Source organism: Macaca thibetana, chromosome 3, assembly GCF_024542745.1.
Source record: "Macaca thibetana thibetana isolate TM-01 chromosome 3, ASM2454274v1, whole genome shotgun sequence".
NCBI classification, from domain to species: Eukaryota; Metazoa; Chordata; class Mammalia; order Primates; family Cercopithecidae; genus Macaca; species Macaca thibetana.
In genome coordinates, this window is record NC_065580.1 from 51,956,524 (window position 1) to 51,968,432 (window position 11,909).

Sequence of the window (11,909 nt, forward strand, 5' to 3'; positions counted from 1 at the left end):
CTGATTAAAATGGCACTCCTTGCTCAAAAGTAACCAGTACTCATACTAGGGCCCAGAAAATCCTTGGCATTCAAGCAGGTTATGTGTCCCAAGAGCTTAAGATCTCCAAATTTCCAAACATTACCACAGTACATAATCTCCTCCATTTCATCATTTGTAAAAATAAGACAGCTGTATCTTCTCCCCAGCGTTTTTATAAACATGAAGGGAAACCCCCATATATTAAATAGGGGCAACGCCAAGCTGAAAAGCTGGGCAGCAAGCCAAGGTCACTCATTAGCTCTGTACTCCTGAACACCAGCCTCGAAGCAATACAATTCAAAAACATACCTCAACAAACTTACACATTTCTACAGGTCACATATCTCAAGGAGTAGTTCAGCAATAGTGACAACCATAAATGTCAGATCCTCAAGTTTCAAGGGTCCACTGCAATTTCCACATCATACCAGCAAATCTGCCACGAAGAGTGGCTCAGCATATTTTACTGAGCTCTCTCGAGTATGTTTCAAAAGTAGCATCTTTCGAAAAGCCACAAGTGGGGTCCAGTCTTTATATACAAAGTAGTTTAATTTAATAATCTGTAAATGAGTCTCTACAATAACCACAAATAGCCCAACTCATGTTGATTTTAAGTACTATTTTAAAAGCAATAACAGAATGTTGAAAATTTCTAATATACAAATACTTCATATCCTTTTCTAGCCAGTCAAGTTTGGTGGAGAAGCGGGCTAAGTATGAAAAGTTATCTGAATCTTAGTGAGATTCCTATGTAACTTTTAATTTTGCTTACCAAGCTCCATGTGCTCATCACAAGAGTTATATCCAGGTGAAGATGGCAAATTCTCATTACACTGCAGCAACTCCAATGAGTCATTCATTCCTGAGGCTCTCTTGTCCATCACCAACAGGAGTTTCTGTACTGCATTAGGCATCTGATTTGTCTTCACTTCCCACACCATGTTATGGTGCTCTGACTTAAAATAAAAACATGAGAAATAACGTCAAGCCACGCAATTTGGGCATTACACAAACCTAAAATAAATCAGAGACACGACAATGTTGGGTTTTTTTGTTGTTATTGTTGATTTTTTGAGACATAGTCACACTCTGTCGCCCAGACTGCAGTGCAGTGGCATGATCTCAGCTCACTACAAACTCCACCTCCCGGGTTCAAGCAATTCTCCAGCCTCAGCCACCGAAGTAGGACAATTACAGGCATGCGCCACCATGCCCAGCTAATTTTTGTATTTTTAGAAGAGATGGGGTTTCGTCATGTTGGCCAGGCTGGTCTCAAACTCCTGACCTCAAGATATCCACCCACCTGGGCCTCCCAAAGTTCTGGGATTACCTGCGTGAGCCATCATGCCCCGCCACAATGTTACATTTTAACTTAATTATACACTGCCATTCATAGCTCCCTCAAATCCTTTAGACTCTGATGACTCCTTAATATCTTGGCCTACAACTGAATACTCAGCACTAAATTACATCTCAATCCCAAAAGATTAATATCTTGAATTATAAAAAAAAAAGTATTTTCTGCTGAAGAAAAATGGCATTATATATACTTTTATTTCTTTAACCTAGTAACCTTCCTTTCAGATGCAAAAACTGAGACTAATAGGACTCTTTTTTTCACTTGTACCTTCAAATTCAAAAGGAAATTTAAAAACTTTCCTCAATAAAAGTTAAAAAGACTGGAGGAATATTCTATTTTAATGTCTCTATTTACTGTGTTTATTTTGTTGCCTCATTCTCAAAGTGAACTACTTCAGCACACTTAAAAAAAAATACATTTTTCTTTTTTATGAGACGGAGGAGTCTCGCTCTGTGACCCAGGCTGGAGGGCAGAGGCATGATCTCGGCTCACTGCAACCTCCGCCTCCTGGGTTCAAGTGATTCTCCTGCCTAAGCCTCCCGAGTAGCTGGGATTACAGGTGCATGCCACCACGCCCAGCTACTTTTTTGTATTTTCAGTAGAGACACGGTTTTGCCATGTTGGCTAGGCTGGTCTCGAACTCCTGACCTCAGCTGATCCACCCGCCTCGGCCTCCCAAAGTGCTGGGATTACAGGCATGAACCACCGTGCCCAACCAAAAAAAATACATTTTCTAAATAACATTTAAGAGTTTCCTAAAATGGTCATATATTACAATTCTCATAAAAATAAAACTGTTCTTAGGTTTTCTTAATGAAAATTTGGGACCTAGCCATGATAAAAGATACCTGTCATTCTGAATAAGATACTATGTCTAGAAAGATGAATAATAATCACGGGAAATTTAAACAACTAGTAAATCTACCTGCAAGCCTACAAAATTATCAGAAGGAAGAGAATATGGGTTAACATATTTAAATAATTTCTCAGCAAAATCCAACAACTAAATATTATTATGAAAGGAAAATGTGGTTATACCTTTTATTCCACCCTTTGGACAATGATCAAATTAGTTCTTTATTTAACATAAGCAACAATGGTAAGATTTTCTGATTTATCAGGCTCTAGTCTAAATTCCATTTTTTAAAAAAGTTCCAGCCTGATGCAGTAGCTCGCGCCTATAGTTCCAGCTACTTGGGGTAGACTGAAGGGGGAGGACTACACTTCAGCCTATGCGTTAGAATCCAGCCTGGGCAATGTAGCAAGACTCCATCTCTTAAAGTTCTAATGAGTAATAAAGTTCTAATGAGTGAATATGAAATACACAAAAAAATCCTGACTTTTGCAACAGCATATTTTTCCTCAAAATAAAGCAATAAAATATATTGCTGTTAAAAGTCACTGAAAGTCACTGGGGTACTACCCCAGTGCACACTGATCAAAACCGCACTGAAAAAATGTTAATCACTTAATATTTATAAGCTTTCTTTTTTTTTTTTTTTTTTTTTTTTTTTTTGAGACGGAGTCTCGCTGTGTCGCCCAGGCTGGAGTGCAGTGGCCGGATCTCAGCTCATTGCAAGCTCCGCCTCCCGGGTTTTTACGCCATTCTCCTGCCTCAGCCTCCCGAGTAGCTGGGACTACAGGCGCCCACCACCTCGCCCGGCTAGTTTTTTGTATTTTTTAGTAGAGACGGGGTTTCACCGTGTTAGCCAGGATGGTCTCGAACTCCTGACGTCGTGATCCGCCCGTCTCGGCCTCCCAAAGTGCTGGGATTACAGGCTTGAGCCACCGTGCCCGGCCACTATTTATAAGCTTTCTAAGCCATGATGTTAATTACCAATAAACACTGATGGCACTGATAAATTTCTTTCTACAAAGGCTTTTTCATGATCTTTTTGGTTTTGAAATGTATTCCTGACTAGAAAATACAATCGCTGTGCAAAAAAATGAGAAAAAAAAATTTTTGGAAAAAACGGAATATAGTGATTACCTCTAACCCCACCAACCAGACTTACTTTTAACATTTTGATGTATTACAATCCAATTTATTCTTCATGTACATGTACACTCAATCATGTTTTTCTTCATAGTTCATATTATAGTTTGATACCTTTTTGCGTAATGTAAATTCATAAGCATTTTCCTATGTCATTAATTTTTTTCAAAGCTTTAAATGGTTACATATACATCTTAAGGATGTACCGAAATTCACTTATACCCTCTACTGCTAAATATGCTATTCTGAGTTTCTTCACTCTTCTAAACACTGAATTTATATTCTTATTTTTAAAAGTATTTGCTTACATCTGATTATTTTAGATGGCTAGATACAGGGTTCTTGACACACAGCCCAATTGCATGCATATTGCCTTACCATATGTCTAATATTCTATTTTGGATGCTATCTGCCTATACCCCTCAAAAATAACCCTTATCCTGGGCACTGCTTGAGAGCCTTGCTCAATACTGACTATACAATGTATTATGGTGTGGCAAAAAGGGCACTGGGTTAGACGTAAGGAAATGGGTTGTGATTCCAGCTTGATCACTTACCAAATATATGACCTAAGTGACTGAGTTTCTCTTCATCTGTAAAATAGAGCTATTTATACTTGCCCTACTTTCCTCTGAGAGTAGTTGTGAGGATGAAATGAAATAGAGAAAAAAGTGTAAAATGATTTTGAAATTTTTTTATCCCGAGACATAGGGCAATATTAAATATACTTTGGGTTTGTAATGTCCTAAATAGAACAGTTACTGAAAATACATAGTTAATAGGTGGAAACCAGATAGCTATTCAGTTTCAACAGTCTCCTCCCTGGGAGATATTATGACAAGTCATCCAGCACATCTCAATAAAAATAATGTATCATGCCATTACTTTAGGCCCCTAAAAGATGAAATTTGGAAGAAATTAACACTTCTCCAGTTTAGTACAATGTACTGATCACAATCAGTCTTAGCATATAGTTACAGCAAATATGCTGGGATTTAACAATTTCACTTACATAACTAGCAACTAGAGAAAATGTGTAATGCGAATCTATTTCTCAAGTATGAAATCATGATTTTGAGCCTCCACCTGCTCCTGGGGGGGGGGAAATGGAGCAAATTTAGTTTCATCAGTGATTCTCAACTCTACCCTGTGGCACACGGAATCATATATACGCTTAAAAAAAATGTTTCCCAGGCCCCATCCCCAGAGGATCTGATCTATCTGGCCTGGGGTATGGCTTTGTGCACTGGTTTTTGTTTCCAGGTGCAGAATATTGAGACACATTGGGCTAAAAAAGGTTGCTAAATTCCTACTTATTAAAAAAATCATTTATTTAATAAATACTACGCACAGGGCATTGTATTAGATGAAATGTTGGACCTCACTAACAAAAATTCATCATGAGTCTCAACCTACACTTTAGTGGAAAGATATAAGCAAATGACCACAGTTCTACAGAACAGGACTTGGCTATGAATGGGTTAAAAGAAAAGAAGGGGCTGGACTCTCTGTAATCCCAGCACTTTGGGAAGCCAAGGAGGGTGGATCATGAGGTCAGGAGTTCCCGACGAGCCTGACCAACATGGTGAAATCCCCTCACTACTAAAAATACAAGAATTAGCCAGGCATGGTGGCACGTGCCTGTAATCCCACCTACTTAGCAAGCTGAGGCAGGAGAATCGCTTGAACCGGGAGGCAGAAGTTGCAGTGAGCCGAGATCGCGCCACTGCACTAGAGCGTGGGTGACAGAGCGAGACTCCGTTTCCAAAAAAGAAAAAAAGCCAGGCATGGTGGCTTACGCCTAGAATCCCAGCACTTTGGGAGGCCCAGGCGGGCGGATCATGAGGTCAGGAGATCGAGACCATCCTGGCTAACACAGTGAAACCCCGTCTCTACTAAAAATACAAAAAATTAACCGGGCACGGTGGTAGACACCTGTAGTCCCAGCTACTCGGGAGGCTGAGGCAGGAGAATGGCGTGAACCCGGGAGGCGGAGTTTGCAGTCAGCAGAGATGGTGCCACTGCATTCCAGCCTGGGCGACAGAGCAAGACTCTATCTCAAAAAAAAAAAAAAAAAAAGGAGAGAGAGAGGCCTCCCAATGAGAGAAACTCCCATGAGTAAACTCATATAGCTGGCAAAGTCCTAGTGAGATCAGAGTAATATAGAATCTAGTTTTACCACACAGTAGGATGGCCTTGTGTGTCATGTGATCATGAATACTGAGGCTATACTACTACTACTATATGGCAAGGTAGTCTAGGATCAGATTCTTCAATTGTAGTTTAGGAAAACTATTTACAGACAAGAATAGGGGGTCTGAAATCAGGGTGCCTGAGTTTATATACCAGATTGGCCACTTATTAGCTATGTACTCTAAATAATTTACTTAAAATCTTCATGCCTTGTTTATAAAATGGAAATAAAAGTACTTACCTCACAGGCTGTTATAAAAACTCAGTGAGATAATGTGAAATGCTCAGAATAGTGCCTAACACAAAGCCTTCAATGTACAGTGGCTAGTGTTATGATTAGCAATTATCAGACAATGAAGAACGACTGAGGATTTTTTTTTAACAGAGGTCTGACATGATCAGAACTATACTTTAAAACAGTCTCTTTGAGTCTATGGACAAAATCATACTGAAATACTGTATGAGTATGCAGGAACACCTATAACATTTTAAGGAGGGTATTAAAAAAAAAAAAAAGAGAGAGCGAGCATTCACATTCCCAGTCTCTGTCTATGTAAGCCACCTGTCTCCAGCTTCCTTTGCAATGTTTCTCCAAAAAGGTGATTGATAATATCAGTGCAGATTCCTTATTTAGTAACTCTTAAGAAACTAGTCACACTACGTGAGTTCTTTAAACAGCTAATATTAACAGTTTAGATAGGAGATTTTAACTCTTTCCGTAGAAATATTTCTGCCATCTTAAGTATACAGAATATAATTTAACCTATTTTGATAACTAAAAATCCTTATGAATATCTGTACGATGCTTCACATACAGATGTGAGCTATGTAGTCAACCCTATCTGAACTTAAAACATTTCCTACTTTTACCTTTATTATGAAATTCAGAAGTTGCACTACACATTTCTCTCTCTTCAGAGCTATCCTTTGTGCACGAACAGTGCCGTTCTTGGGGTCCGCAGAAGCACAGCTGCAGTCTGTCTTGTCTTCCCCCTCCCTCTGCAGAGCTCTTTGGTTTCCTCATTCTTCCCAACTAGAACATTTTTCTTCCCTACAGCAGGTCCTGCAGTTTCCAACATTCACCAAGTATAGTACACTAATGTCTCTTTGCAACTTCTATCATTTCTTCAGCACTTTGTCTTAGTTATCAACCACCATCCCAAAACTCCTTAAATGAAGTTGGAAAAAAACATTATTTTAATTTCAAAACAGAGCTACCTATAAATAACCAAAGGAACCAAATAAATATTTACTGAATATAAGTTCTACGTGTTCACACCTCTCGTTGCTCAAGGCTGTCAGAAGTTTGGTCCTGAGAAAACTGAAGTTCTGCTACTGTAAAAGTACCACACAGTAAGAGACGCTACATTTCAAGACAACAGACTTCGGTTTCATTCTTACTAGCTGTGTAACCGGGGACAGGTCACTCAATCTCAGACTTACAGTCCCTCTACTTACCTCACAGGGCTATTCTGAGAATTCAATACATGAAAACAAAATTCAAAACCATATACAAATGGAAGTTTTCTGTCTCTTCTGTCTATTCTCAACTATTTTGGAGAAAGAAAGCAAGGTCTCCAATACAGTAAAGGAATACCAGAAAAGTCCTTACTTTTTTACTCCCCTACATACATTATACCAATTACATACTCATTTTGATAAACAAGCTCCTCTTTCAAATATCTCCTGGTAGAGCTAACCCTATTGTTCATTCATGCTTTTGTATACTGCTTTGGTATCAGATTCAACACAGCTTGCCTTGTAGTTTAGTTAACTCTGCACATGTCATCCCTTCACTACATCAGTGATTCTCAGTAAAATTTTCCAGAATTTGTACTCTGAAATGTCATGTTCAGTATTACAAATTTTACTTTCTTGGAAGGCCCCAGTGCTTTTGGTATGCAAACTTCCAGAAGCAAATATCCACAAAATCTTAAGACAAGAGAGAAAGAGAGAACTAGAAAAAGCTAAGTCTCAATGAATGAAGAAGGAAACTAGGTTTTACAAAATGCCTACCTACACAGCACTTCCATGTACTTCATCTAATTTTATTTTAAACTCACAACAACTCTGTGAATAAAGTGTTATTATGGATGAAGAAAACAGGACTATGATGACTAAATGGGACCATTTTCTTTTTGAAGGAGAGAGCTGAAAGGAAAAAAAGACAAAAGGTATAGGCCAGCATGGGTTACTTCCTGCTTTCAAGTGGCTATTATTTCCTGAATCCTACCTTTCCATCATCATTATGGAATTCACAGCAGGATCTTCTATATGCTCTCCCCTAATCCTGAAGGATTTCCATACCCAGTCCAGACTGTATGCTCAAATTGTTCTCAAACAGTGGGTGAAGAAAAGGTAATTTGCAATTAATTTCTATCTCTGAAACTGAGGTATTTTAAATGGATTACATAATTACACGCTAAAACAACCCTCCATAACAAAGTATATTAAATGCAACTTTCTATACCAAAAGCATCTCAGAGGCCTTAATGCTATGCTTTTAAAGTATTTTCAACAAAACTTCAAACCAAAGATTTCACAGATATTTGTCTACAACTCTAGTTTGCCACTGGGCTAAGAAAAAAGACAAAACAACAAAAACCCTTAGTGGATTAGTTTTGGTCACTTAACACTTTCATGGCCCTCAACAATTAAATCTCTAGGCCTGTTTTCTTTTTTGGACCCGTTTTTTTATTCGTAAATAAGACTAATGGCCGGGCTCAATGGCTCAGGCCTGCAATGCCAGCACTTTGGGAGGCTGAGACAGGAAGATCACTTGAGCCCGGAGTTCAAGACTAACCTGGGCAACACAGCAAGACCCCATCTCTAAAAAGTTATTAAAAATAAGTAAAAACAAAAAAAATGGGACTAATACCTATCTACCTATCAGAATTGTAGGTATAAAAGATACTACATCCCACAGACACTGCCCAATCCACATCTATACAAATTCTTAGTAATTTCATGCTCATTCAACATGAAATGCTATATTGATCAAGACAATAGAAAACCCATTAATAGCACAAGCAGTCATCCACGAACTGTTTTAGGAGTACTGTCAATTCAAATAAGTATTTAAGATGAGTCATATAATAAAACTTGACATCATCTAGAAGTTCTTATGAAACTTGTTTTCCTAAACTTGATTGTACTCCTAAACATTTTTACATTATCTATAAAAACTTGTGGAAAAGGCTTTTTTAAGCTGTTTAATAACTTTTAAAAACTCAATGAACCACATTACGGAGAAAATTATTTTTCTAGTTTCTCTATAGAAAATGATAGTAGAAATTATGAAGCACCAAAGTAAATGCTGATCAGTATATGAAAAATGTGAATGTTACTGACATCAGGCAGTTAATAAGAATATTAGAGTATGCCATTTTTCCCTGAATTTTGTGTAAGCAGGTATCTGACAGCTTTTTTTTTTTAATTCATTGTGATTCATTTTTCTATTCCAAGTAAATACTCAGTTTCATACTTAACAGACATAAAATTCCTGGCATTGACTTTTTTTTTTTTTTTTTTTGAGAGTAAGTCTTGTTCTGATGCCCAGGCTGGAGTACAATGGCCTGATCTTGTCTCACTGTAACCTCTGACTCCCGGGTTCAAGCGATTCTCTTGTCTCAGCCTCCCAAGTAGCTGGGACTACAGGTGCGCGCCACCATGCCCAGCTAACTATTGTATTTTTAATACAATTTCACCATGTTGGCAAGGCTGGTCTCGAACTCCTGACCTCAGGTGATCCACCCGTCTCAGCCTTTCAAAGCGCTGGGAAAGGCGTGAGACACCGCGCCAGGACAGTAACTTCTAACGAATAATGTATGCGTGGGGGTGGAGAGGGGAGTACCAGTATTTTTATTTCAAACACATATACAAAACACCAGCTTGCAATTCACCAGGAAGAACCTTCAGCGCAGAGCAGTTTAGTAAGTCCATGCCATCGTGCCGCATGCCTTCTTCACTGGGCATTTCGATTAGTGAGGAAAAAATCCAAGGAAGTTAAAATATAATGGGCCGGGCGCGGTGGCTCACACCTGTAATCCGAGCAATTTGGGAGGCCGAGGCGGGCAGATCACGAGGTCAGGAGACTGAGACCACCCTGCCCAACGTGGTGAAACCCCGTCTCTATTAAAAATACAAAAAAATTAGTTGGGCGTGGTGGCGCGCACCTGTAGACCCAAGGCTGAGGCAAGAGAACCGCCTGAACCCAGGAGGCAGAGGTTGCAGTGAGCTGAGATCGCACCCCTGCACTCCAGCCTGGCGACAGAGAAAGACTCCCTCTCAAAAAAAAAAAATAATAATATATATATATATAATATATGTATATATTATATATTTCTTATATATACACATATATATAGTGAAGCAAACAACTCTTACAGTGACAGTATCATATTTGAAGTCTGAGAGGTATGCCCTGTGAAACACACAGGATAGCAGAGACATGTAGGTAGGCAATCCTGGAAGAATGTACCCTTTTAACTAGGGTATGTAGTTAGGAGTTTCAGAAGAAAGAGGAAAGGTTTTCGAGACAGAAAACCTAAGAGGGTTTACGAAACTAAGATGAAACTAGAAAGTGAAATCAAAACTTCACTCTATAATTTATCCGTCGAGTTAGCACAAACAATATTTTGTTTTAAAGTGGTTAAATGGTTCCTCAAAAGTATAACATAACCCAAAAACTTTAAGGAGTAGATTTAATTCTCAGTGTAATTCAAATTTCCTTGAAATTTTGTCAACTACTGTCTACCTAGCAATAACTGAGTTTAACCAAGGAAACGGAACAGAAGACCGACTCTACCATTCATTTGCAAGATAAAATAACAAAAAAAAAAACTACAAGACATACATTGCAGATTTAGATCACTGTTAAATGACCAGAAAAGTATTTGCAAATGTTAAAATTATTCTAATTCTCAAAAAGTACCTTTAATTTCAAAACCACTATTACGAGTGGTTATGGCTATTTAGAGTGATAAATCTAAAGCCTCCATCCGAGCTGTTAGTAGGACTCCATCGCTTCCCAGGATGTATAACTCCTTTTCTAAGCCTCCTCTCGTCCTGGCATCACTGGCAACGTGAGCCAGAAACAGAACAAACAGAAAACTTGAGTATTACCTCGCTGTCAGTGCTCCTTCTAAAAAAGACAGCAGCTGGTAACTCCCTAAGTATGAACTCTGGAGTGCAGAGTGCACAGCGGAGAGTGAAATACTCTAGACAGCACGCAGCATTTAAAGCTACAAAAACCTGGCTGTTGACTTCGCCTGGCTTGTTTTGTTTTGTTTCAATCAGCCTGCGGCGGCAGCATAGGTTGAAAGGCGGAGGCTGGAATCGCCTGCCAAGCCTCCTCTTTGGGTCACACAGAGCAGCGCCTCTCGGTTCACGCCAAGTCCATCCCCCACCCTCTTTCGCCATTCATCGCGTTCCCCTCCCTTCCCCCCATCATGTGACCGCAGCCCGGACTCCGGGCTTGTTTTTCCCCTCGGCTCTGCCCCAGCGCGCAGGCGCCTGGGAGCCCATTCATTCGAACTGCGTAACAATGAGCCCCGGGGCCCAGCGGCTCCGCGAGCTCCCCGGCTCGGCAGGAGCCCCCTTCGGTCCAGAAGGAGGCGTCGCCTCACTGGGGTCCCCCACCTCAGGCCGGCCCCCCACCACTGGCCAAGCTCCGACCCTCCGCCCACAAGCGGGGAGTTGAAGTCAAACTTTCCTGGGCAGCCCCGGCGCCGCGTCGGCCCCTTCCCCCGCCCTGGCCCGCCCCATCTCCACACCCGGCCCGGCCACCCACCGCGCGACCCGACCCCGAACGTCGCCCTCCCGCTGCCTCCTCCCCGCTCCCGCCCGAGACCCCCTAGCGCCGCAGTCCCGAAGCCCAGGTGAGGTGAGCTCGCGGGAGACGCTGGTCCGGTGGGCTCGCCGCGGACACCAATCGAACGGTTAACTGCCCCCACTCCAAGGGCGACCCTCCGAGGAGGAGGAACGAGGACCCGAGCCCTTCCGGCTGCCCGATCCCCCGCGCTCCTGCCCCTCCCTTCCCCACCCCCACCTCTTCCCGAACTGAAAGACAACAAACCTGCCGCGAAGTGCCGGCAGCCCAGGCGCGGGCCGCCCCGGCCACGACAACACCACCAGCAGCTCTCGTACCCCCTCTCCGACCGACGTCGGCCTCCCCCGCGCGGGTTACTGCTCCCGCCGCCGCTCTTACTCCTCAACCGAAACTTTCCTACTTACCAAACCCGTCGCCATTACCAAGTCTTTCAAGCTTCGTCTTCCCCCTCCCCTCAACCCCCTAGGGGTTGAGCACCCGCCCAGCTCTTTCGCCCTCTTATTGGACTG

The 11,909-nt window shown here is 41.3% G+C and overlaps 1 protein-coding gene across 6 annotated transcripts in view; it reads right to left on the bottom strand.

The window, feature by feature from the left end:
• The window catches only part of HBP1 (HMG-box transcription factor 1), a 33,762-nt gene extending 21,909 nt beyond the window's left edge, over nt 1-11,853 (bottom strand). The window contains exons 1-3 of one of the 6 annotated variants that reach the window (XM_050785212.1): nt 10,695-11,080; nt 6,441-6,738; nt 794-977 (exon numbers count right to left, since the gene is read on the bottom strand). In XM_050785212.1, the coding sequence (XP_050641169.1) occupies nt 794-962 (169 nt within the window). In that variant the 5' untranslated portion in view covers nt 963-977; nt 6,441-6,738; nt 10,695-11,080. Of the gene's footprint in view, nt 1-793; nt 978-6,440; nt 6,739-7,586; nt 7,722-7,803; nt 8,738-10,694; nt 11,081-11,646; nt 11,740-11,804 lie in introns of those variants that run through there. The other 5 variants (XM_050785209.1, XM_050785210.1, XM_050785207.1 and 2 more) reach the window with 5 other exon arrangements.
• Between the last annotated feature and the right edge of the window lie 56 nt (nt 11,854-11,909).